General features: G+C 44.4%; 1 protein-coding gene across 1 annotated transcript; it reads right to left on the bottom strand.

Moving 5' to 3' along the window:
• Positions 1–11: 11 nt before the first annotated feature.
• Positions 12–25,635, bottom strand: LOC121606248 (ankyrin-1-like; the record flags this gene model as incomplete). Its single annotated transcript, XM_041936450.1, has 37 exons — positions 25,472–25,635; positions 18,031–18,132; positions 15,386–15,484; positions 14,652–14,750; positions 14,289–14,387; positions 13,921–14,106; positions 13,698–13,796; positions 13,521–13,619; positions 13,318–13,416; positions 12,854–13,051; positions 12,663–12,761; positions 12,466–12,564; positions 12,240–12,338; positions 11,724–11,921; positions 11,520–11,618; positions 11,328–11,426; positions 11,030–11,227; positions 10,805–10,903; positions 10,410–10,508; positions 9,466–9,564; positions 9,286–9,378; positions 9,089–9,161; positions 6,573–6,693; positions 6,313–6,391; positions 5,539–5,654; positions 5,226–5,450; positions 4,849–5,003; positions 4,535–4,746; positions 2,395–2,599; positions 2,119–2,215; positions 1,740–1,968; positions 1,460–1,588; positions 1,221–1,340; positions 1,034–1,118; positions 737–811; positions 296–427; positions 12–118 (listed from the first exon to the last, which is right to left on the bottom strand). Coding segments are annotated over exons 1-37 (4,548 nt in total), but the record flags the coding sequence as incomplete, so codon positions are not given.

Below are 25,635 nucleotides of genomic sequence, written 5' to 3'. Positions count from 1 at the left end.
TGTCGGCGTCTGCTGAGATCACGGGAGCCTTGTCTCGCCGGCTGAGGCGGCTGGCCCTCCAACATGTTGACGATGTCCATGCGGTCGATGCTCTTCAGAGCTGCGTACAGGCTCTCCACTGCAGTGAAGAGGCGTGAGGGAGAGACACAAGAAGACAAGGAGGGGAAGGGTTCCCAGCACAAACAGCAACACCATTACAACAACACTCTGGCTTTAAATGAGGTTAAGAAGCAGAAACTAGTGTAAATAAAGACATGAGAGAACGTCACAGTAATCTCAGATCTCATATACTCACTCTTGGCCCTCTTGCCCTCGCGGGTGGCCCACAGGTTGAGCAGCGCAGAGCTCTGCTCCAGCAGCGAGTTGGGATTCTCCACGCGGATCTTATTGATGTCGTCCACGCTGAGCTGAAGCTCCCGCGCCAACTCTGCGCAGGAAAAGAGCCAGAGAAGATCGCGTTAATGAAGGAAATATTTATACCACTTCACCTGTGAGTCACGCTGTTCTAGCGCACGACTGCTTCACAGTGGCTCTACCCACAAGAGGCAGAACACTGTGTCTGTCAAACAGCTACGGCTCTTGGCAGGAAAACAGAAAATAATTAGTTTCATTGGCTGGTTGCCATGTTATAACTTTGTTTAATCAGCAGCGAGCTAGGCAAGCTTGTCAGACATAAGGTAAACATGGAAGGTTCACAGCAAATAAAAACAGATTCAGTATGTTCACGTTCACTCACCAGCCCAGCTCAGTCCCAACTGTTCTGCAATCACAGCCATCTTCAGCTCGGTCCTCTCCATGGCGCTCATTGATGCTGCACAAACCAGACCACAGCGGACAACTTAACATCTGACTCTGTGAAATGTTCACCTGAGATTATCCCTGCATCCCAACACTTGCTCTTTCTGAATATCGAAAACTGCTGAAAAACTACAGCTTTTGCCATAAAAATAGAGACATCATCACATTGTGCCTTGTATTATTAAATGATCGTGAGGTATAATTGATTGCGAGTGGGAGAGTGAGAGCCTCGTACCCATAGCAGGTTCATTTAGGGCGCTGTATCTTTCCCTCAAAGCCAGCGGGGTCAGAGTTCGCCTCCGGTCTTCACTCCCAACAATCTGCTAGTCACAAACAAGCAACACTGAAGTCTGCCATATCACAGACAATGTCTGTGATTAAACACGCTCTGTGTGTCTCGCTAATGTGAGGTAGAGCCTTACCTTGATGCAGGGAGGCATGGAGATGTTGAGGTTACAGAGCACATGCTGGCTGTCCTCATACTTGGTGGACTTGCGCAGGAAAGACAGAAATCCGGTGGGCTCTTTACTGCTGTCTCTCACCTTAGACACAGAGACAGAAGAGATGTGTAGGGTGGGGCTCGAGCTGGTGGGGTGACAGTGAGTGAGAAAATAATAGAAAACCCAGGAAAGGTCTGTAAGAGAAAGGTAAATGGTGATACCTTGACAGAGACAGGAAGTCGGTTGTCTCTGAAGGCCTGGAAGCTAAAGCAGCGAGGCTGCTGGGTGGCCTTCCTCACCGGCACCAGATTCCCTGAACATTCCAGGTGAAGCGGCATTCCCTCCATCACCTGCAGGATGTGACACAGGAATCAACCACAGTGGAAACAACAGCCCAAACTTGAAGAAATGAGTCGAAGGTGTTTGACTGTTAATTTGGGAACACTGGACACAAAAATACAGTTTCCCCTCATCGGTGTGATCCCTCGCCTCTGAACTGACCTCTATGTCTCTGCTGCGAGCCACCTCTGTGAAGTTCTCGTGCTGCTCCAGGGTTTTATCCATCTTATCGTCGGTCATGCAGTAGCAGCGCAGGCGGCCCTCACGCAGCTCGTTCATCTTCGCGAACACCACAAACTTGGCCATGTAGGGTACAGCTGACAGCTCTCTGTAGAGCAGGTTGGCGAAGGAGACGGCCTCAGCTGTCCGAGGGCAGTCTGCGAGCCAGAATCTGAGAGGATGCAAAGACTCGTAATCACACTCTGGTCTTTGTCTTTTATAATCACAGCCCAGCCGCTTGCTAGAATGACTTGAGATCACATTAAGCTCAGTTTTAAGGTCCGATGGATGATATGTTGTACCCGCATTCAGCTGAACCTACCGTGCTGAAACATTGGTGGTGAAACTGGCGCAGTCATTAGCATAGACAAGCTTGGTGGTGCCAGTAATGTCTTCCCATTGGGCCGGGGCTGTGCCACCTGAGACAGGATGAAAGAGGCAAACTGGTTAATCTATCTATACAACAATGGAACATTTTCCACCACTGCAAATCAGTCGTTTTGAATAATAAATCTTTCCCTGTCATGGAAGGAAACTGGTCCTGTTGACACACACTTACTCCCCCACCCACTTAACTCCCAGTCATGGCATGCAGTACCTATGACAGAGCAAAGCAGGCGCAGACTGGTGGTGTCGCCCTCCCCGGAGTCTCGGGGGCTCTCCTTCCAGGACGGGGGCAGGGGTATACGCAGGCCGATGGGCCGGTGAAACTTGCGCCGCCGAGGCTCCACAGTGACCACGGGGCTAAAGTTTGCCTGGTTACCCAGCAGCTTTGCAACCAGCTCATCCGGAACTGGCTGAGCCTGAGGTTGAAAGTAAACGATGGAGAGAAGGGGTACGTAACACGGAACAGGTTTGATGATATGGTAGAAAAAAGGTAAATTACACAAAAGTGGTAAACATATGACCAGGCCGTGGAGATTTAAAAGGAAAAGATGTAGGGATAAGATGAAAGGTAGGATGAGGAAATGAGAGGTGGATGATGAGGTGATGGATGAGGAATCAAGGGTAAAAACGAAAAGGGAAGAATTAAAGATGAAGAGAAAGAGAGAAAGAAGTCCACAGTGAATAAAATACCTCACGGTTTTATCATTTGAAAAGACAATAGCGGCACAACTTGTAAGACTTAATACTTTTTTTTTTATTGCAAAGTGAAACAATGTGTGTTAACATGAAGCTTTTACAATCATTAATACAAAATAGATATCAAAGAAAAAGGCACTGTGGAAAAAGGCCATTCAGACATGATTACTACAACATTTTAGTTGAATAGATGCGTCCATAAAAATTAGGAAATAATTAAACTATATAAAGAAATTCTTAAAATGTCTATTTAACATTCAGTCACATTCACTATTTTCAGCTTAAAGGTTGCGTCATGTGTGGTAGCATGTTAGTTTATGAGACATATTAAGCTTGTCATAAATTCATTCAGGTGTCTAAAACATGCAGCAGAAGGTCCGTTCACAGTTTCTACCTTTCATTTTCATTTGCCGAAACATATTCTGACAATGGAATTACACATTTCCATGTGATGATTGAGATTCAGATAGATGTATTCATAAAGCACTCTGAACTGGATTTTTTAAAGTTTGTTGAAAAAATAGGAATTAATGTTGGGAAAGAGAACACACTGCAAAACAGACTGCAAAACTGGGAATATATTTATCCTGTCAAAATGAAATCACATGCAAATGGAAGCTTGAAATCCCAAATCAGCACATCTGAGTGAATGGTGCATATTTACAGAACAAACATACCCACTGTAAAGAAAATGTGAAGGTAGAAAAGATGACATTGAATATACTTATTTAGAAACCTTAAAAATTTTTGAAATAACTAGAAAGTGAAATGAGTAAATCACTGTGTGAAAATAAATAAAACCTTCTGATTGATGATTTGATTGGTGCTTTTAGAGAGTATATTCTGCAATTTAAAAATCACATACAAAGAAGTCCTAATTCTGATCTGACAGCTAATCAAATGATGTCATTAATTTCTTGGTTTGTTTTTGAAATGTTGGGGCGGGACATTAGATAGTGAGGGCTGAATCATAAGTGGATTTATATTTTAAAAGGATTATAAACACGTCCTCTGAGAAACAAGTATTTGCTCTATAACCGAGTGTCAAGTGTACTAAAAATACTTTTTCTTGTCTTTGGTGTGTATGTTTGAGAAAACTTGATGTGAAAAGTGTAGCCGTGCACACAAAAAGGGACTCAGGTGTCACCCTTCAGTTGTTCTAAAGCCTTTTAGCACATTTTCCTGACATTCATGATACCAAAACCACCGGACAGGAAGTATAAACTCAAAGACAGTCTTTCTGTAGCATAATGCAGAAGATTTCCTATCAAGCAATATCTGATTAACTGTACTTAGGTATTTCAAATTAGTGTTAAATATACTAAATACAGGGCTTTGTGACATAAATACATTAGTGAGGAAGACATTACTGAAGATAAAACAAACAATAACATATCAGCACTATATGAGCAGTCAACAGATGTATGAAGGTGCCAGGTGCATGCACTGTGGGAAATAAAAGGCAAAAGGTCCTAAAATGTGGAAAAGCAAAATAAAAACAAAAAGCTAAATCAGGAAAACTTGGCACAAGCACTGATATGAGCAAGTCATTCCAAGATCAATCAAAATACATCCAACATGCTTTTATTTAGGCAACACAGGCATTAACGATTCTGCCTTTCTTCTCCTTCCTTCTCCTCATCGTCCCATCTCACCTGCAGCCCCAGGCGGACTCGTTTGGTGACTGCCGTCTCGGGGAACGAGGCCTGGACCATCGGCACCAGTTTACTTGACAGCGAACCTCCTTCTGGTCCAATCAGGTCGCTCTCCTGCTGGACTCGTGATACAACAGCGAAGTAAAGGGGGAAGTCGGTGGAGATGATGCGACGGATTCGCTTCTTCCCGAGCTCCTCTTGACTCTCTAAGTCTGAGGAGATGAGAGGAGGCTTCAGTTTTCGAGAAGTGACACCACCCGGTGATACGCTTGAGCGCCAGCCTGCGATCGAGCACGACACATTCAATCTCTTACCCTCATCCATCCCGTTGAGGATTGTTTCTAGCACCTCGTCACCGTAGCGATTGCGGTGTTCTTTCCAGACTGAGCCATTCTCGCTCCTCAGCACCACAAGCTCCCGGTCACCGCGACCCAGAGCGGCAAAGTGGGGGATCTCCACTATCACCGGCCTGCCGCACAACACACAGAATTACACACGGACTAATAATTTTCCAGAAATATGTAGAATAATAAAAAATCAAGGTGCAGGCTGGGACTTATAGACTTCAGATTTTGTTTAAAATTAATTACAGAGTTTTATATATGTTGCAATATGTCATAGCATTATCCACCAGGTATTCATCTAAAATCTTAAATATTTCAAATATTTCCAGTTTCAGTTGCTTCCTCACCCCAGAAACTGCATGCTCGCTGGACCCAGGGAGATGATCCTGCTGGCCAGCCCCTCTCCCTCCACCAGCGGAGGGGGGCTGGTCAGCTTCTGCGGCTTCACCAGGCGGCAGGTGATGCGGGTGGGCGCCGCACAGGTCCGCGGAGGAATGATGACACGCAGACCGTTATGCCTGCTGCCTCGCATTGAGCCGCCCCGAGCATCTACCATGAAACTGACCAGGAACCTGTTGTTGGACAAAGACCGGGACAGTGAGCTGCCGGCTCAGATGTAAAACGGAGGTTAAGAGAATTGAAAGGTTTTCTTGCACGGACCCTGTGTGTATGGGACTGGCGACTGGGCTGACGTTGTCTGACGTCTCGGTCGCTGGGCTGCTGGGAATCAGTGAGTCTTCATCATATTCTTTGGGCAGTGGAAGTGGAGTGTGTTGCTGCAACAGACACAGAGATTGACCGTTCATGACATTCTCAAAAAAACGCTGGTTAGCATAATGGTTCATATGAGCCCAGAAGAACACTACTTACACTATCATCTGCTTAATGTGATACGCAGAGGGCGATGATGAAAGATTACGCCTCTGAACTCATTTTTAAAGTGCTATTTTTACAGTGGCTACGGAGGAGATAGATCATTAACCTTCAAAAGGCCGCTGAGGAGGGATTTACAATGTCACGTTAAAAAAAGGACTACACTGAAACAACCGCATCACGTTCGATGCTTTCAAAGAAAATCACCTGAATGTACGATTTTTTAAGTTTGAATGAAAACTGTCTTTCGATTCAAACATTGCTAAACCTTCATATTGATAAAATCACACTGACAAACAAAAGTGACAAAGTTCACTCTTGACCTTGGAAATACTGCTTCAACTTAAACAACTCAGTAAGTGGACTTTAACTCAAGGTCCACTTACTAGCTTGAAATGAAGGATCCAGTGTTTTTGGAGTCTGAATCACACTGGGGACAGTTAGGGCAGGTTATCTCAGTCTCAGTTTTGACTGTCTGTCTCTTGCATGTCCCCCAACAAACAACAACTAAATTGCTGGAGCACCCCTGCAGTACCTTACTCATGTTTTCCTGAACAGTACCTGATCTATCTCGTGCTCTTTCAGGATAACGGTCTCTGGAGAGACTCGGGGGATCCTGGGAATGGCTGGCGAGTAATTCCTGTTGTACGAAAAGAGCAAAACACAAGTCAGATTGAAGAAGGATCTTTACATCTCCTCCCAAGTGCTCATCCCTGGTGTTTAGTGAGTGTCTATGGTGCATCCCCCTCTATCCATCCACTTATTAGCCTGTGGCTACCAGCTTGGCTCTCTCGCCTGCTTCCCCAACCAGCCCCCCTTACGCTGTGCCCAGCCCTCTCTCGTACTCCAGTGATTTCTTGGGGGAGAGGAAATCGTCATCATGGTCTTTCATGTCATCCATCTTCATGTACCTGGCCCCTTCTGTCCCCAAGAGCTCCTCTCCTTCAGAGAACAACATGCCAAAGAGAGCGAACAGACCGAGGTCAGGTTGGTGACACAGCACAAGAGAAAGAGAGAAAGAAGAGAACGAGATGGTTAACCAGAAGGGTTAGAAAACATGAAACCCCAGGATTTAGGAGATGGTTCTGTGAGTTAAGGGTTAGACTGGTGAGATGAGGCATTAGTGACGATGCTCTGTGCACTGATCTTCTCACCGTTAGTCAATGGCGGAAAATTAAATGCAGCCACTTCTACAGAACACCAGAAACACTTAAAAATAGGGTCTGATGACAGGAACAATACAGCAGATCACTATTATTAGCTGCAGTCTGCTGAGTCCAACACTTTTGATTCAGAACTCCTAAACATAACCACATCAACATAAGAGAGGACACCTCATAAGCGCAGTCTGGAGTTTCCCAGTTCAGAGACAACAACGTTATAGATGTGAACGGTGCAGTATCTCTGGGGAGAGCATGCATCAGCATAATCTCATTCCCGAACATTTGTTGTCTAGTGAATAAACAGATACTGAACTGCAGGTTTCAGACATCTGCTGTCTCAGAGAGCAGTGTGTGAGGAGATTTGCTCTAAAACGGCACAAACAGAGACCATCAGAACAGCATCAGCTCAGTACAACACACGATGAGAAAAGAACAAGCCGCTCTCCGCTCTCTTTCCAACATACAGTGTATCGTCATGTGAGCAGAGGTGGGTTTTGCTTACTTACCCCCCAAACCATGTGTTAATTTTCAGGAAAAGAGTCTTCCCTGCGTGTATGAATGCGCGACCGTATCAGCACAGCTTGTGTGAGTGGGCGTCTGTATGCGGTCCAGAGCCAAAGTGATGTCGCTGGAGTCTTTACGCTGTGTTTGACTGCGTGAGTGCGCTTCCCTCAGGTTCATATGAGGCAGCTCACGTCCTGTATATTCTCTGGCCTGTGTGCCACGCATGTTTGCCGCGTCGTGTGGGCCTAAGTGTTGCCATATTCAAGCGTGTGCATGAGATAACATGCCAATATCATTTTACCGTTCCGGATATGAGATGTGTCTTTAAGACGGCGACTCGGCTGCTGTCTATATTTAGAGCAACGGTGACAATCTGTCAGTTGAATTATCAGGGGACTAAAAATATCGAGATATAATGTCGACTGACATCATTGTCAGTGATGTTGCAAACTTAACAGGCATTAAAAGTTAACCTGCAGTGTGTTTTTGTGGCAGCAGAACGAAGTTGTGATCTGTGAGCTCATCACTATGAAGTTAATGTGGCAAACTAGTTAGCTGTTACTGACTGTGAATCGAAGTCCAACATTCACTCCTCTTTTAGCGCTGTTTTAGCACTTCAATGACTCCTGAGGGAAATATCTGGCTTTTTTTAGCTGCAAAATGCTACACGATGTTCACAAGCTAGCGCTAACTTTGTCTGTTGGCTGTCAGGAGGTAGCTCACAGTAGGTTTTTAGAGGTTTTGTGGGGAAATCGATTCCTGTGGTGGTGAAACGCAATTAGAGTGAACCCAAAAAGTAATGCTGCAGGCCGGAAACCCAAAATAATTAGCTGAAAGTTACTGTGAGCCTTCATAGTGGAGGCCAACTCTGACTGTAGAGTCAGGTGATATTTCTATGTGGGTTCACCTCTACGAGCAACTGTCAGATACAAGCAGTCTGGTGATCCCATGTTAATACAACATATATTCCCATCCGACAAACACAGTTCACATGGCAGGTACACAAGACTGCTACAATGAATTGATGACATCACAATGCAGACACAACACTGTAGACACACACACTTCAAAGCCATGATTTAAAGAGACAGCACTCCTCCATGATCTCCAAAAGCTCACAGAACAGGTCTTTTTTAAGATTTCTTAAACAAGTTTTAATATAAGTAATAACAGATGATCTTTATGTATCAGACGTGACTGTGACTGTAAAAATAAGGGCTGCTGTCATAACATGGAGGAAAAAAGACACCTGGAGAGTTAGAGGATGAAGGTGTTATTGAAGGGACATATAAAGGTTACAGACATGGGTGCTATGGGTGCATGCCAATGAGAAACCAGAGCCACCATCACAGTGAGCACCACTACAGAGGGAACGAGAGAGACAGAGAGAGGCAGGGAGATAAAGATGGAGAGAGTGAGCTTGAAATGGAGCCACACACTTCATTACAACGACCTATGAATGCTGCACAAAGAAAGAAAGAGACAGTCATACCTAATGTTAGCTGTGCAATTCCTAAAAAAAGGGCAAAAGGCAAAAAAGGAATTGGAAAAAAAATGTATGAGACCAGTGCAAACATCATAAAATCAGCCTCGAAAAAGAAAGTGATATTTACATAGGATCATCATGGTCGATTGTGTCCTGTGCGATTAATAATAACTGTGTGCTCTACCTTCATCCTCAGACACATCCAGTATCTCATCCACTGTTTCTGGGAAACTCATGCGATGTTTCTCTGTGGTCGTCTGCAGGGAACAGAAGGAACCAATTACAGATACAACAGCGAGTGTTAACTTTAATAGTGTAACATGTGATTATCATGGTCACAAATGGCCAGTGAGGGCTTAGTAGCGTTTCTAAACTTCTCACCATGGAAACAGTCTCCTCAGTGACAAGCTTTAGGACGTCAATCACAGAGATGTAGCCCAACCTCTTAGCGATGGCCAGGGCTGAGGTACCGTTCTAACAGAAAAAAAGAGCAGCCTGATCAGATCTCTGAAGACCAAACTTTATTGATCATTATGAGGAAGACGTTGTGTTCGTGCTCACTGTTGTTGTCTCGTTGGGCTGAGCTCCATGCTTCAGCAACAATGTGACGATGTCTGTGTGTCCCTGCTGCGCCGCCTGGTGCAGAGGAGTGTAACCAAGCTGGAAGAGAGTACATTACGTCTAGGATGCATCAAAATAATAGATAATAAATAAATTATGTAGCACAGCTTGCCCTTTTCATCCATTTTTTTTTCAAATAGCAATTTATTTCATTAAAATACACGTTAGCAGAGTTCTTGTTCATCAAACTTTTGGCTGAGGCACATCACAACCAGCCAAATGTATATCAATTACATTGTTGGTACAATGGACAACTGCAATCTGAATAAGCTGAAACGATTAGTGGATGAAGAGAAAATTAATCAGCAACCATTTAAATAATTTCCTTAGTTCAGGCCATTTTTTTAAGCAGAAATGTGAAATTCACTGATCCCAGCTCCTCAAAGGTCAATAGTTGCTGTTTTTTCAGTCTTCTATGATGATAAACTGAATCTCTTCGGGTTTCGGACTCTTAAACCCTTTTGGGAAAAGTATTACCTGATATGATTTATTAATTAACACCCCATGTTTGAGTTACGTGTGGCACGTTTCCATTGGATATACAAAGTCTTTATTTCACTCAAATTTACAGACATTATAGCCTGGATATGATGTCAAGGCTCTGCATACCATCTGCTTCCTGAACGACAAGTCTCTCCAAAGCTTGTACAGTACAGTACACACTTTAGAGAGGTAAAATGTCCTCATTCCTCTTCATATAAAAAGCCCAATGTTAACAGCTTTCAACTGGGAGAACCCTGCCACAGGCACAACTTGTGCTTTTAACAGTGTAATGCACCATAATTGTATTTCCTGACACATGAGATGCAGACAGTGTGAATGTGTGACTCATGCCTTGGCAATGTTTGTTGTAGTTTTATGAAAAACCAGCGGGAGGCACTCACCCTTGTTTTGCTGTTGACATTGGCCTGTTGCTGCAGGAGGAACTTCACCATCTTGATGTTGCCATAGTGACACGCTACATGGAGAGGGGTGTAGCCCATCTGACAGTGAGAGAAAAACAGTAAAAAAAATCGCCAAGTCACTTCACAAATTTAGTGTCTTAATGACCTTTTAATTTGAACACTTTATGTGGATTTGATCCTATTTGGGATGGAACGGTTCATGAATATTACATAGACTGAACGGTTCAAATGCTGCTATGGCTCAAGTAGTCTCTACAGTGATGAGTCTTTAATAAAACCTTCAACGGTAAAAGATGAAGCTCTCTCTACCTGAGAAGTTCAATGTGTTGTTTTTGTCTGACTATACGTTTGCCAGGAGAAATAAGTGGTCTCACCCGTGTAGCAGCGTAGACTGAAGCCCCTTGCTTCACCAAGATATCTGCAATGCCGACATGTCCTTCCTGCGCCACCAGATGCAGCGGGGTTAATCCACTCTGGGGGCAACGAGATACAGAGGGTCAAATACATCAAACACAACGAATCAAACCCAAGTAACTCGTTCTTTTTAGTTTAAATAGATCCAGTAAAATTTATCCTTTAATCCTCTATGCACTTCTTGCCTTGTTTCCAAGGTTGACGTTAGCTTGCTTGGAGATGAGCAGGGAGACCATGTCGGGCCTTCCTTCCTGTGAGGCCAGGTGGAGAGGTGTGACTCCCTGCAGTGACTCAGCATTGGCTGAAGCTCCGTACTGCAGCAGGCTGTTGGCCACCTCCACCTGGTTCTGCTTGGACGCTATGTGGAGGGCAGTGTAGCCATTCTGGAGCACAGACATGAGTTGTGGTTAGACAGAAAATATGCGTGTATGAACGATACTGGGCCACTGAGAAGGAATCATGTGCGTATCTCATTTTATTTACCCTGGCTGCACTGTGTGGTGACCCTCCCTTGCTGACAAGCAAGTTAACAACATCCAGGTTATTGTGATGTACAGCAACATGCAGCGGAGTCAGACCATTCTGCAACAACAGAATCAAAAGTTCATCAGACTGTAGGTCAAACAAAGCTTTATTCTTCCTTTGACTCTATACAGGCAGGCATGTTTTTCTTACCTTCCCAGCAGCATTAGGATTGGCACCTCTCTCCAACAACAGCTCTGCTACATCCACCTTGCCATACTTTGAGGCCACATGGAGCGGCGTGAAGCCTTTCTGCAGAGGCATGAACGAGGAAGTGGATATAATATTAGGTTGGGGAACAAAGCTATTTGGGCTGACAGCTTCAATAGCAGAATGGAGAGAAGAGTAAGGTTTTACCTTGGTCATCTTGGTCTGCTGAGCCTCCATGTCCAGTAGGATGCGCACAGTTTGCACATGACCTTCCCGGGCAGCGATGTGTAGGGGTGTGTGGCCTGCAGTGGTGGTGGAATTGGGGTTGGCTTTGTGCTCCAGCAGCAGCTTCACTAACTCCTTGTGGCCCATCCGAGCAGCACAGTGCAGAGGAGTTTGGTCATCCTAGTCAGAGAGAGGAGAGTATGAAATATAGAAATGCCTTTTCCAGTGATTTAATCATCCCGTGTTCATGTTTCTGCTTCACTATGATCTTAACTTGTTACATTAACAGTCAAATGAGGCTGTGGTGTGTAGGAGGGAAATTAGCACATGGATACAAAGCTCTGTTTGTTTTAACTGTCAGGAATTGTTTAACTTTCTAATATAACACTTCATGTGTCAATAAAGACACTTTCAGAGCGTTTAATCTGTGTCTAATGTGAGGAATTGTTATGCATGAGTACATGGATGTGTGGGTTGTGTAGTGTGTGAACTCTCTACCTTGGCCTTAGCGTCCACCGGTGCTGCGTTCTCCAGCAAAAACTCTGCCACCTCGTAGTGTCCCGCCCGCGATGCCATGTGGAGAGGAGTTTCCACTTTCTACTCATACGCAGAAAAACAAACCACACACACACTCAGATTTATCACTATGACGACAACATTGCCACCACTACAGAGGTGAGTTGGTTATCTGTGCTGGTCTGGAGATTTTCTGAAGGAAACTCACCACATTGGAGGCACTGGGGGAAGCTCCTTTCTGCAGCAGGATCTTCACAATGTTGAGATGGCCCATAAATGATGCCACATGCAAAGGGGTCAGGCCAGACTGTTAAGTAGAGGAAAAGAACATTATTAATGCACGTCCATCATATTCAATACAATGATGAGCAGCTATGGTCCACCCTTTTTTTCGTGTTCCCTCACCTCAGTCACAGCCTCTAATGATGCAGAGTGTTTAAGCAGGAGATCCATCACACGCATGTGATTCTTTTTACAAGCAATATGCAGAGGAGTAAAGCCATTCTGTGAAAGACAAAGGAATTATTATCATCACTATGAAGATTAACAGCAACTTCTGAATTAATGAAGTGCCTGTGTGTGTGTTTGTCACTGACCAGTGCCCGAGAGTTGGGTTTGGCAGCTTTGTCCAGCAGTACTTTGGCCATGCGGTGGTGGCCGCAGTGTGCCGCCACATGCAGAGGGGTAAGGTGGTCCAGTGTGATGTCATCAATCTCTGCGTTGTACTGCAGAAGCTGCTTGACGCAGTCCATGTGGTCCCCCTGTGCTGCCATGTGGATTGGAGACAGGCCATTCTGCAAAAAAACAAGAGACCGTGTTGACTCTCTCATCCCTTGCAAAACAAGGAGCAACTTGTCTTGTGGTGCAAACAAACAATGGGAGCAAGAAGCAGCAGCAGGAGAAGCATCTATGGTTTTGTTTGGCAGATGGATCACGAAAAGTTTCACTTTTATTGACTTAAAACAACCCACTGATTTGTATTAATTCCCAAACCAGATGATGTTCAGCCCATTTTTAAGAGAAGTGAAGCCTATTTTTTACTTGCATCTAGATGGATTACCTTGGTCTTTGCCTGGATTGGGGCTCCATGGTCCAGCAGGATCTCTATAATCCTGACATGACCATTTCTGGCTGCACAGTGCAGAGGAGTCAGCTCGTCCTGGAGTGAGAGGATTGTTACTGATTTAGTTAATGATGCATTAAATTAGAAACAGTAAGTAAATCAAAGAGATAGAGAAACGCCAGGAAAGATGTCTGCTGCACCTTGGTCTTGGCATCGATCTGAGCCCCTCTGTCCAGCAGGAGCCGGACCATGATCACATTCCCCCGTCTGGATGCAATGTGCAGAGGAGTGATACCATTCTGCACAGAGAAACAGATGCACTTAGACAGGCACACACAAGGAGAACAGACCTCCAAACAACATTAGTTATTGCCTACCTTTGGGGTGAAGTTGACATTGGCTCCTCTATTGAGCAGCAACTGAGCTACGTTCAAGTTTTCATAGTGTGCAGCAATGTGGAGGGGTGTGAATCCAGTCTGCAGGTACACGTCAGAGGGAGAACACGTCACTCACTCATTACCTTTGTATTTAAGATAACAAGGACACCAAACACCAAACACAGCCATTCACACACACACACACACACACACGGACGTTTACCTTGCTGAGTACATCAGGATTGGGGTCATTCTGCAGAAGCACTGCGGCTGTGCGTGTGTCATCGTTGCGTGCTGCAATGTGCAGTGCAGGGAGGCGGACCTTTCCCTTGGTGCCGTAGTTGATGAGCAGGGCTACGACATTCTCATGTCCCTGCTGAAGAGCCACGGCGAGAGGAGTAAATCCATCCTGCAGCCAACAGGAGACAGTTAGAAGACCGGTTGGCTCATGGAGAGAAAATGAGGGAGATGTGAGGAGAGAGGCTCATGAGCACGCAACAGAATGGAAACACAGCGAGTCTGGATCAGCAAGGATGAGATTGGGGAATTTGGGAGATTCGTCTTTTAAAACCTCTCTCAGTTCTCCAGTACCTCAGTTGGAATGCTCTGATTGGCTCCGTTCTCCAGAAGAAACTTCACAACCTCTAGATGGTTTTCTTGTGCAGCCATGTAGAGTGGAGTGAAACCTTTCTGTCTCAGAAAGACGCACGGCAGACACACACACACACACACACAGCAGCAGAGGAGACACAAGCACAGCAACAGAAAGATAGGAGGACGGTCACAGATGCACGCACAAGGATGTACACAGAGAGGAAACACCAGCACACAGAAATATAGGAACAAAGACACATGTTAACAGATGGAATTGCAATAGATACTACAATGGTTTGCCGGTAAAGTTCACGTAGTGCGTCCTGTAATCACCGCGGTGAGAGCAGCACCGAGTCTCACCTGGGACTGAGCGTTGACATTGGCCCCGTAGTTAACCAGCTCCGTGACCACCTGCTCCTGCCCTGCCAGGGCTGCAATGTGCAGGGCCGTGTTCCCTTTCTGTTTAAACACAGATACATGAGTGCACAGTCATAACAAGCACCCACAAACATATATATTCCAAGTATATGTTTTCTGATGTTATATAGATATAGATGAATAGTGCTTTATTTAAATGTGTCATTTCACATGTAAAAAATGCAGCTGGGTATCATTTGAAATGTATTGATAGTAGTGTTGATACAGGTTAATTTAGATTTAAATCAGGAACTATCTAAGAATAAGTGAAGAAAAGCACATATTTCAGGAAATACTACATGCCAACGTTCAATGTTTCACAGATTTTACTCAGTGACATTTTGGTTGGTACCACAAAGTACTGAAGTTCGACACCCACCCACGGTAAACCGTTAATTTTTTAAATAAAAGACTTGTAGTGTCGAGTTTTAATGAGGTAAATGGCTGGTTATGTTCAAGATTTGGGGAAAATGTTGGTTAGATAAGAAGATTAATACCACTCTCATGTCTGTGTGCTAAACAGATTTGCCCGATCCAAAAGCAACAAAATTCAGCTACCAGCACCTTTAAAATTCACTAATTCATACTTTATATCTAATTTGCACTTTTACCAAGATTACGCGAAGGCAACAGGAAGTGAGACCTGTTGTCAGGAGTTGAGACTGCAGGGGTTTTACCTTTGTGGTGGTCTCCAGTACGATTCCATTGTGGAGTAGCTCCAGCACCATTTTGACGTGGCCTTCTTTCGAGGCCAGATGCAGCCCGTTTAGCCCATTCTGAGTGAGAGAGCAGAGTAGACCTCATACTGAAGGGTCCAAAACACACTATGAACACAAACATTTCCTGATCTAAAAGAAATAACCACACATATGCACACACAAACACATGTAGGCCATGCCAACTGAAACAACTGTGTGTGTTTTTTTTAATCACAGCGACTGAAGCACTCACAAACCAAAGCAGGCAAATACTTACACCGGACACCACGCATGCAATACTCTCAGAGTGGTCATTAGCAAAAACAATGTCTACAGGGATGAAAATCAGGGTGTGAACATTTTCATTTGATTAATGATGGTGAGAGGAGGAGGAGGGGGGAGGTGGAGGAGGACGGGAGGGGGATGGCAGGCCGCTGGTCTCGTGGCTGGGAAGAATACGAGCCGTGTGGGATAGGTCTGACCTCACACAGCCTTCCTTCAGCCGCACAGGACATGTGAGGTTGGACCTTTCCCACACCACTGATATTATTCCTCTGAGTGGGGAGACCACAGCACACCATCACTCTACTGCAGACAGAGGAGAGAGGGAGGGAAGGGGAGGCAATAGAGGAGGAAAAAGCAAGAAATAAAAAAGGGATGTGAGTTAGAGTCCACAAACAGGTGGCAAGAGGTAGTGGAGCAGTTGTTAGGCTGAGAGGGATAGAAAAGGAGGGAGAACACAATAAGGGGAGGGCAGGAGTGAGGCAGTGTCCTGGTGAGTGGCAGAGGAATCCACTCAGAGAAGAAAACACAGCTGCCACAGTCAAGCCTCCACCTGGCCAAACTCCCATCAGACTGTACATACAGCATCAGGACTAACAGTCACACAACCAGAACAACAGTGCTCACACCACCGTGGTTTAAGTGACAATCCACAACTTTTCATTCTGTATCATTGTTCAGATTTTGTGGGTAAATAAACAAATAAGAGATTCACATGGAACCTGTGTTAATAATAAATATAAGAGGTTGTAGCCTATATTTGGTGTCCTATAACATTACAGCACACCACATTAAAGCCACTCTGTGCAGAATTTAAAAATTCCTGACTTTGCTGCCATCCAGTGGCAGCATAAAAAAAGACAGCATTGTTTGCCTGAGCAACAATTGCACCAATTTTCACAAGAAATTTTTGATTTTTTTATATGCTAAAAAAAAAACAGGCTAATTTTAAGGATGTTAATCATATAGAAATTCCACATACAGGGGCTTTAGGTGTACAACTACAAAGCAGTGTGTGTGTAAACATGTCACCTAATTTAAATAAAAGGAGAATGTTGTAGATGATCACTTTAACTCAAACACAATTAACACCAAACAGTGAAAATAACACAATTTCATATGACGAATATCAGCGTCATCGATGAAATCAAATGATATAATTCAGGAGAATTAATGATGCAAGTAAAAAAACTTTCTGGTATCAAGACTCTATGTTCTGCATGTAATTATATTTGTAATCCATGAGGTGTCTCCCTTCATCATGGTGAAGGAGTCTGCCACTAATGGGCACTGTGCAGTGTCACCTCACATGAATAAATCTGTTGTTACGTTATGGGGCCTAAAAAATAAGCCTCATAGAAATCCTGACAGAAGCATTACCAGCAATAATTACAAAATGTTGAGGACAGCATAAGTGAATGGAAGGGAAACCATGACTAAGTTAGATTAATGAGCCATAGGAATCTTTCATGAACACACACACACACACACACAGCCACACACACACTGTTTTGGCCAAGTTTCAGTAGCCTGAGGGCAGCGGTCTTAGCCCACTAACGCTGCCTCTTCCTGGACACTCTGGGAACAACCGTCAGAGTAAAGGAGGCAGGATGGAGGAGACAGGCCAAAGGAAAAGCCCCTGCCCCATTTATCACCTTCCCTGGAGACCCCGGAAACTCTACCTGCCACCTTCAGCCACTGATTAACAGTCTACCTGAGCATGCACATACAGTACAGTGCATGACTGAGCACGCAGGCAGACAGATGGGCACATTAACAGCGCAGGGATCAAGTCCGACACATCATGCACACTGGACACTGGAAACACATTTATGTAGAAACAATATTACAACAAATGGTGGCATACACGGGCTGTGTGGACTGCAGGACAAACGTATTGCAGGCCATTTCTCTGTTTAGACTTGAAAAGCTACTAAACACTTCACTGTAAATGCCTTTAGCTAAATTATACTGCTTTTTCCATTCACGCGTTGCTGTTCTTTTTTTTTGAATGAGATGTGGGCTTTCCATCCACCTCCTGAATTTTAATTTAATCAGTTAGAAAGCAGACAGGAAGATAGAAGACTGGCTGGATTCGACTGTGGGCCATGGGCGGCACATGAATACTCAAAAACACTCAAATATTTGTGTTTCTCTTCCTGCCAAGCTCTATAATGCAGTACAACTGAAGACCAGTTTTGCAGATAAGCAAAACTGCCTGACGTGATTAAAAAACAAAGAATGGTGGAAATAAAAATAAATGGCTTATAGTTAGATGAGCTTGCCAGTCGGAAGCTACAGCTTCAACCAATTCAATCTGGGGAAATGTGCTGCTCTCTCACCTGATTGGCTGTATTTATATCGATGCCATTTTTGATATGTTCCAGGGCCTTGTCCAGGTTGCCAGAACGGGCCGCTCGGAGGAAACTGTTGCCAGCATCTGCCTGCAAGCGGAAAAAGGGTGAGGGAAAGAGGAGGGGGATAAGGGGTATAAGAGAAAGTGACAGACACATAAAGTAGAGGAGTAGAGAGGGAAATGGAGAGGGAGACAGAGCTTGGTTAATATTTCTTTAGAGGCATCTGAAGGACTGAAACCGTTCAGTAGCAATCCATCAGCTTCCCCCTCGTGTCACTCCTCCCTTGCGATTTTGGACAGTGCAGCCCGAAAATCTGCATTTGCACCTTAAACAATGTGTGTGTTGGAGGGTGTACAGGGTCCACACACTCCCCCTCTGAGTGTCAACTGGGCTTTCGGTTCAACAAAACCTTTAAAAATTTGTCCACAAGTCTATCTGCTTCTCTGTACTCAGGTGATAAAGCGATTGTGATAATACTGACAGCTACTGTGTTGAGCCCAGCAGACTGTTGGCTCTTTGTCTGGACTCTCAGTCTGTGTGTGTGTGTGTGTGTGTGTGTGTGTGAATGAAAGAGAGAGAGAGAGACACAAGGTGTGAATGGAGAAAGGAGAGAGAGAGAGAGTTTGGTGAGTTCTGGCCCACAGGCCGGCACATGGCACGTCTAGTGTTTTTGTCTGTGTTTTGTTTGTGTCTGAGGGCTTCATGCCTCTCCCAGGCAGGCAGGGGTGCTGCTGAAACAGGATCACTCATGCGGCACAGGGGGAGAGCGAGGGAGAGGAGAGGAGAGGAGAGGAAGAGAGGAGAAGCAGGAGCGGCCGAGGGAGAACCACAGGGAGAAACTCGACTGCGGCAAACCCTGCACTTTTTCATTTCATTTACATAATCTCCTCTCTCCCTCGTGCCCGTCCACTCCCTCCATCTAACCAGCTATCTCAACACGCTGGTCAGGAAAACAATCAGCCATCCAATCATTCAGTGTATGTTTTCACACAAATGCACAGAATAAATTCATTATAAGCCTCACACGGGAGCATTTTATGATCCAAAAGAAAAACATCGCCATCACACACACACACACGCACAAACAAACACAAAAAACAAGCTGCTTTTCTCGACTTCATAGCACACTGCTTTAAGCTGTGTTGTCTATTGTTGTGACAGGGCTGTTGGTCCTCTTTTGACAGAGAGGGAGAGAGCCTGAGTGAAAAAGAGAAAGGGTCCACATGCCTGAAGTAGAGGCATAGCAACAAATGACACAACACACCCTCAGCATGACACCAATGGCACAGCGCTGTGCAAAGAGAGAGGTCAGTTTAAAAAAAAGAAGGTAGCAATGGGGCGATGGCAGGGAAATGAAAAACTTTAAAAGGAAAAGTTTGCTTCCAGCTGATTGAAGGAGCCACAACAGTCTTGTTCCTCTTAACTGGTATGAAGATGAAATTCCTACAATGGCGAAGTTTCTGCTTATCGGGTGAACGTCACACAGTGTGCAGCATCCCGTGTGCACTGTAATAAATCCTGGGCCTTTGTGTGAGTACACTGACTCATGTGGAGCGCCACTTGCCTCTGAGTCATTGTCATTCTCGCCATAAGATGTTTTTGTTTTTAGCTTTTGCTCACAGACAATTGAGAGGCAAACTACCCTGCAGTACAAAGCCTGTGAGTCATACTCACACACATGCTGACAGGCTAAACACTGATTAGACATTTCCACACACACACACACACACACACACACACACACACACACACACACACACACACACACACACACACAAACCTAGATTTAAAAGGCTTCTATATGATAATTAGATAATTACTTTAATAAGAATATTGAAAACACTTAAAAGGTATAAAAATACAAATGAGCATTTCAACACGCATTAAGTTTCCAGACTGCTATTTCTAGTTTGGTTTGTTCGGGATCTCAGTGAACAGTTTTATTTACTCACAGTTGCCAAGCTGTCTTGGTAAGCCATGTGCTCCCTCTCCCATGGATTCCCTCATTCACTTTCACTTTGAAGAAGATTAAAACCCACAAACCTCCTCCCAATAGACCACAAGCCACCCCCCAGGACTCCTCCAATCCTTGCAGAGACACACACGCGAACACACACACCTGTCACTTGAGTTACGATCACCATACTGAGGTGCACCATCCCAAAACAGCAGTGTTTCCACAAATGAATCTTTGTGCATGTGTACAGACATGCATGTGCATGGACAAATCACTATTCTATGAATGTGATCAATGCATAGTGTGTGTCATAATTGAAAACTACTGTCTTACTCAGTGGTACTGTGTTCTGTTTTGTGTCTTTTTATACAGGTATATACCTTCTGTTGCACAAAGTGTTTGCAGACACTTCCATGGTAACACAAGAAAAATCCTTTCATCACAGTAGGAGCAAATACAGCTGATGCAAAGACACACACACACACACACAACCTAACACAATACAGATGGTCCCAAAGCAAATGGTGGCATGGTAACACCATGGTGAACCCTGACTGAGGCCCCTCTGCTGGTTTCCCACCCTCCCCGTACTCAGTTCACTGCGCCCCAGAAACAAGTCTGCTGAAGTTTACAAGACTAGAGAGACAGCCGGGAGAGACTCAAGATGTCGCTGGTTACAGGGGTCAGTCCTGCAGTTTAGTATCTGCTTGCGTCAAGTAGAGAGTGTGTGGCGTGGTGAGATAAGGATGCGGGGGAACCACACCCATCCTCTAAGTCAGACATAAACAGGTGCAGTGCACATGTCACAGTCTAAAAGTGTTCTGTGGTAATTCCTCTGCTACATCTTGCTGGACTCCGGTACGTTTTAGATGAATGTGTGTCTTCTCTGATCATGCCCGTGGAGAGCGGACAAGCTCGGGGCTCCGGGGCCGAGCAATAAAACGAGCGAGTGCATTAATCATTCTGTTCGGAGCAACAGAAACAGACAATAACCTGCTCACCAGCTCCACGGTTAACATTATAAGCAATATCAGCGCACACTGTCGTTCAACGTGCATGCAACTGTCCTCAGGCGGCGACAGTGCAAGGCTCCTCATAATGAAGCTAAAAATTACCAAGTCAAATTATTCCCCTATCTCATCACAGAAAATCCTCTGCCCTGAGCTCCCCTCTCCTCGCCTTTATCTCAGCTTTTCTTTCCTGTTGCCTTCTTTCCCTTCTTCTCTCTCTCTCCCCTCGCTTGCCTCCTCTGCTGGTGCTGCAGCAGACAGAATGACATCACCACCCTCGCTGGTGGACTGCAGTGTTTGAAAACTCAGTGCATGCATACCGTGTGTGTGTGTGTGTTTGTGCAAGAGGAGGCATGTCTGGGATCAGCATCCCGGCTACGAAGAGCCGCTGCAACAGACGCAACACCTGAAGATCATCATTTTAACAAGAGATCGACTGTGTGTGTGTGTGTGTGTGTGTGTGTGTGTGTGTGTGTGTGTGACGACTGTGAATGGAATCAGACTGCATGTGTGTGAGGGGGACAAATAAGACAACGCGAGGCAGGAGTGGGAAGGCAGTAGAGCAGAAAGTTGACTCGCTATCTCGAAACCGTGCTCAGGATCTCAGTGTAAAGCTCTGGATTGGCTGTTATGCATCCAGGCTGTTTGCAATCCCTCCATCTGAATTCAATCTTCAACTGTTCCCCTTCTGCATGCACACTGGTGCAGGATTACTTACACATACTGTAGTGCTGTACTGCCGTCACAGAAACCTTGTTCACAGATGCTTTTGTTGATCTCATTGCAATGTGGCTTATAGCATTTAGCTTAGAGCATTTGATTCTATCATCATGTCAGCTGCAAGAAGACAAATTTCACTGGGATTTTTTGTGATTTTAGGAAAAGATGCTGCCTACGGTGGCTCTAAAGGCAATGACCGACCATTTCCAGCTCAAGGAATCATTACTTTACATTTAATTACAACTATGATCACTACTTTCCTAGTGATAAGCAGAAGCAGGCTTGTTGCATACTTGCATCTAATATGGACGTGAGATATAAGCAAACAGCAGTTCAGAGGCCTGAAGAAGTGTTAATATTTGTCATATATATTTTTTTCTAATCCCTTTAATCATCTTTTGAACCGGCAGATCAACCACTGGACCACTGGTTTAAGTATGTCATGTCCTTCCACACAGTCTAGTCAGGTTAGTCTATGTCTGAACAGGTCTCACTGCTACAGAGGCAGGAGCCAAGACCGATTTCTAATGCAATCAAGAGACAAATCCTGGAGCTCCTCCACTGAATGGCAATGGGAGAATCTCTCTGCCAAAGATCGAGGATGATTTTACTTGGATATGGCCCTATTATCTGCTTCAGAGTCCGTTTCTCTCTCTCTCTCTCTCTCACACACACACACACACACGCACACACACACAAACAACATGAAATTGCAGACACAGCGCCAGGTGCAATCATAAATATTTTAAGAGCCACCACAGCTATTTGTACACCCAGCAGAAAGGTGAAAATAAGGTGCATGCGCATGTTCAGCATGTCAGTCCTGCTTTACTTGCAATACCTTCCCGAACTTTAAACAACATAAATTGTGCAAGCACACAGAACTCTGGGTAATGTTTACTATTTCCTCCCTGCTGAACTCAATATCTCGACGTATTTAAACCAACGGCGTGATTGGACGGTTTCTATACATTTTAGGGGAACACTGAGCAGCGGATATGGAAATCACTGCAGAGTGCTTAAACAGCCATTTCATCGCCCTTTTTCTGCTGACTTGCATTTGTTCTAGAAATTGATTTTTTTTCTCTCTGCCCCCCCCCCCCCCCCCCCGCCTTCATCTCTCAGGCTGCTTGAAGAGGTTGAGCAGGCAGCGGCTGTTTCCGGCTACAGAGATGTAGTAAGTGTAGAGTCAGTCAGACTGAGACCCGTGGGAGCATTCAGATATGGACACATTTACAGGAAGCAAGCGAGTGGGGCACTGGGATGAAGCTGTTACATTCCCCCACTCAACACTGTCTGCCTGTATGTAAATCTGACTGTCTGTCTGCTTCTATTCCCCGTATGTGCAGAAGCGTCTTGTCCCATTTTTACTATTTACTTTCTCACACTCCCAGCCTCCCCCTCTCTGTATCCCACTGTTTGTCCCTGCCGTACTCATTGATTGTCTCTTTATATCTGGCCCTGCTGCAGCCTCTGCGCTTGAAGATCAGATTGTCATGGTTATTGTTATCTTTTGTAGGGGTGACAAAGAGGGTGAAAGCCATAGAGAAGAGATAGGGCTTGGTACCTATGGAGGATAGGCTCAAGATATGGTAAACATCCTGTGTTTGCTGCGCAGTAACAGTAATTATACAGAATATTATACAGAATATGACCATCTGGAAGGACCAAAAGAATATATAATAGATGAGAATATATGCAACTTTTGCTCTGAAACCTATAACATTGAAGTCCAACACTGTAAAATTAAACATTTGAACTTTATATGATAAAGTTATTGATTATTAATGTAACTGATGGCATATATGCAATATTGAATTGAATGATGCTTCAGTTTTGCACCTGCTAAAACTGCTACAAAACACCCAGTGAATGCTCAGAGGTGATGTTTTTTAGTTAGTATTAATCCAAGCACTGCACGGAAGTAGAATTCTGAGGTACTTGTACTTTACTGTGAGTGTTTCTATTTTATGATACTTTACAGTACAACTACACTACATTTTAGAGTGAAATATAGTATTTTTAACTCTACGATTACTTTACACTACATTTGTTTCAGTAGTGTAATGGCTGGTTACTTTTTCAGGTTGAGATTTTAGCTACAAAACAAGTGGTCGGTTTAGAAAATATGCTCTGTTGTAGATTAAACTACCCAACAGTAAATGCAAGCAGTCCAATTAGCTCCAGGCTGCCCAGCTACAACATTAAAATGAGCAGCATTTACATGTTAATGCATCAGTAATAATAATATAATTATATATATAGTCTGAAAGAGGTCACTCTGCATAATGAGTACTGTTACTTTTGATACTTTAAGTACAATACTTCTGTACTTTTATTTTTACACTACAAATTACTGCTCTCTGTTATGCTCAGCTACACCAGGATGTTTTGGCTGTTTAAATTCACTATTGGTCACTTTCCCTTTTGGCCAGTTGGTTTGTTTACTTGCAAAATTCTCTCCCAATGTTTGGGAGCTTACTAAACCATGCAATGATGAAATACTGCAAGAAGTGAAAATACACAACAACTACTGACAGCATTGTAAAACTGACTTCAGTTCACCACCACAAAGACATAAATAGGCATATTTCTACAAGTTGCATCATCTACGGTAAAACCTCGCACCCTTTTCCTCTATTACTCGAGGTAAACTGTGGTTGACGCAAACTCATCACTCACATACATCCAGGCAGCAGGGCCTGGTGAGCGTGTGTTGCCATCACCTCTGCTGGCTCAGTAGAGTAAATAGTCTCTAGTCTTCAGTCGGAATGAAAGAATCTCATTAATTGACCCACTAATCAGTTGACTGAGCTCTAGTTTACTTACCACAGCTAATCCTGGTTGACATCCTACAATCTGAACATCAAACAGAGGAACAAATGAAGTCAAAAACAAGATTAAGGGGGAAAACAGAACACGATACACACCCACACATATACGCACTTACACTAATCTTGCACGCACATGCATCCCAACTCTTAAAGATACACAGGCTCCCTCCCATGTTGCTGTGGGGGGCTCAGTCTGATGGGTTTAATCAGGACAGGTCACGTTTGGGTCTGTAAGCACTGGCTTGCTATGTGTTTTAAATGTTCCTTCACTTGAAGTTAGTCTGTATTTCACAAGTGCCAGATGACTTATCAAGCAGGGCCGATATTTACATCTCGAGGACCTGCGTGTCTTCCTATCTTTCTGTCCCTCATTTTTCTTTGTCATTGTCATTACCAAAGACGCGGGCACATTCAGGACTGAAAACAAGCATAAGCAGCGAAAGTGGAGCCAGGAGGACGTCTCCAAAAACAGTTTATGTGGACAGATGGAGAACAAGAACGGTACTTAGCAAGCAGAGAGCAAACGCATAGAGGCATGTGCTGAAAAAAAAAAAGAGTTTGAACAAAATGGACAAAGAGTAAATACAAATACATCAATATTCATGTGTGAGAGACGAAGTAAAGTAAAAGAAATGGATTTGAAACTGGGAGCAAAGCCAGTGACAAAAGTATTGGCCCACTACTGACTGATGTGAAAGGATAAAGAGAGGGAGCGTTGGCAGGTGCATCACATCTGAGAAAATGCAACCAAAGGTTTTATAAACAGAGCAAAACATTGCAAAAGAAACAGTGATAAAATAAGAGCGGTAGAGACAACACGAGGACAGAGCGACAGGAAAAGAGATGAAGTGTGGAAGAAGGAAGGTGAAGAGGAGACGGAGAGCAGCAGAGATGGTGGTACTCACTCCAAAAGTGATGGTCTTGACTGGCATGCCTGTTGGCCCTCCACTCTCTCTTTCTTACGTTTGCTGTTTCTCTCAAACGCACAGCTGTCTTTTCTGTTGCCCCCTGCAAGTGCCGCGGTACAGGGCACGCAGACCCCCGTCCAACGTAAACACGGACACACACA

Source organism: Chelmon rostratus, chromosome 5 (genome assembly GCF_017976325.1).
Source record: "Chelmon rostratus isolate fCheRos1 chromosome 5, fCheRos1.pri, whole genome shotgun sequence".
NCBI classification, from domain to species: Eukaryota; Metazoa; Chordata; class Actinopteri; order Chaetodontiformes; family Chaetodontidae; genus Chelmon; species Chelmon rostratus.
This window is presented reverse-complemented; position numbering and strand designations above follow the sequence as displayed.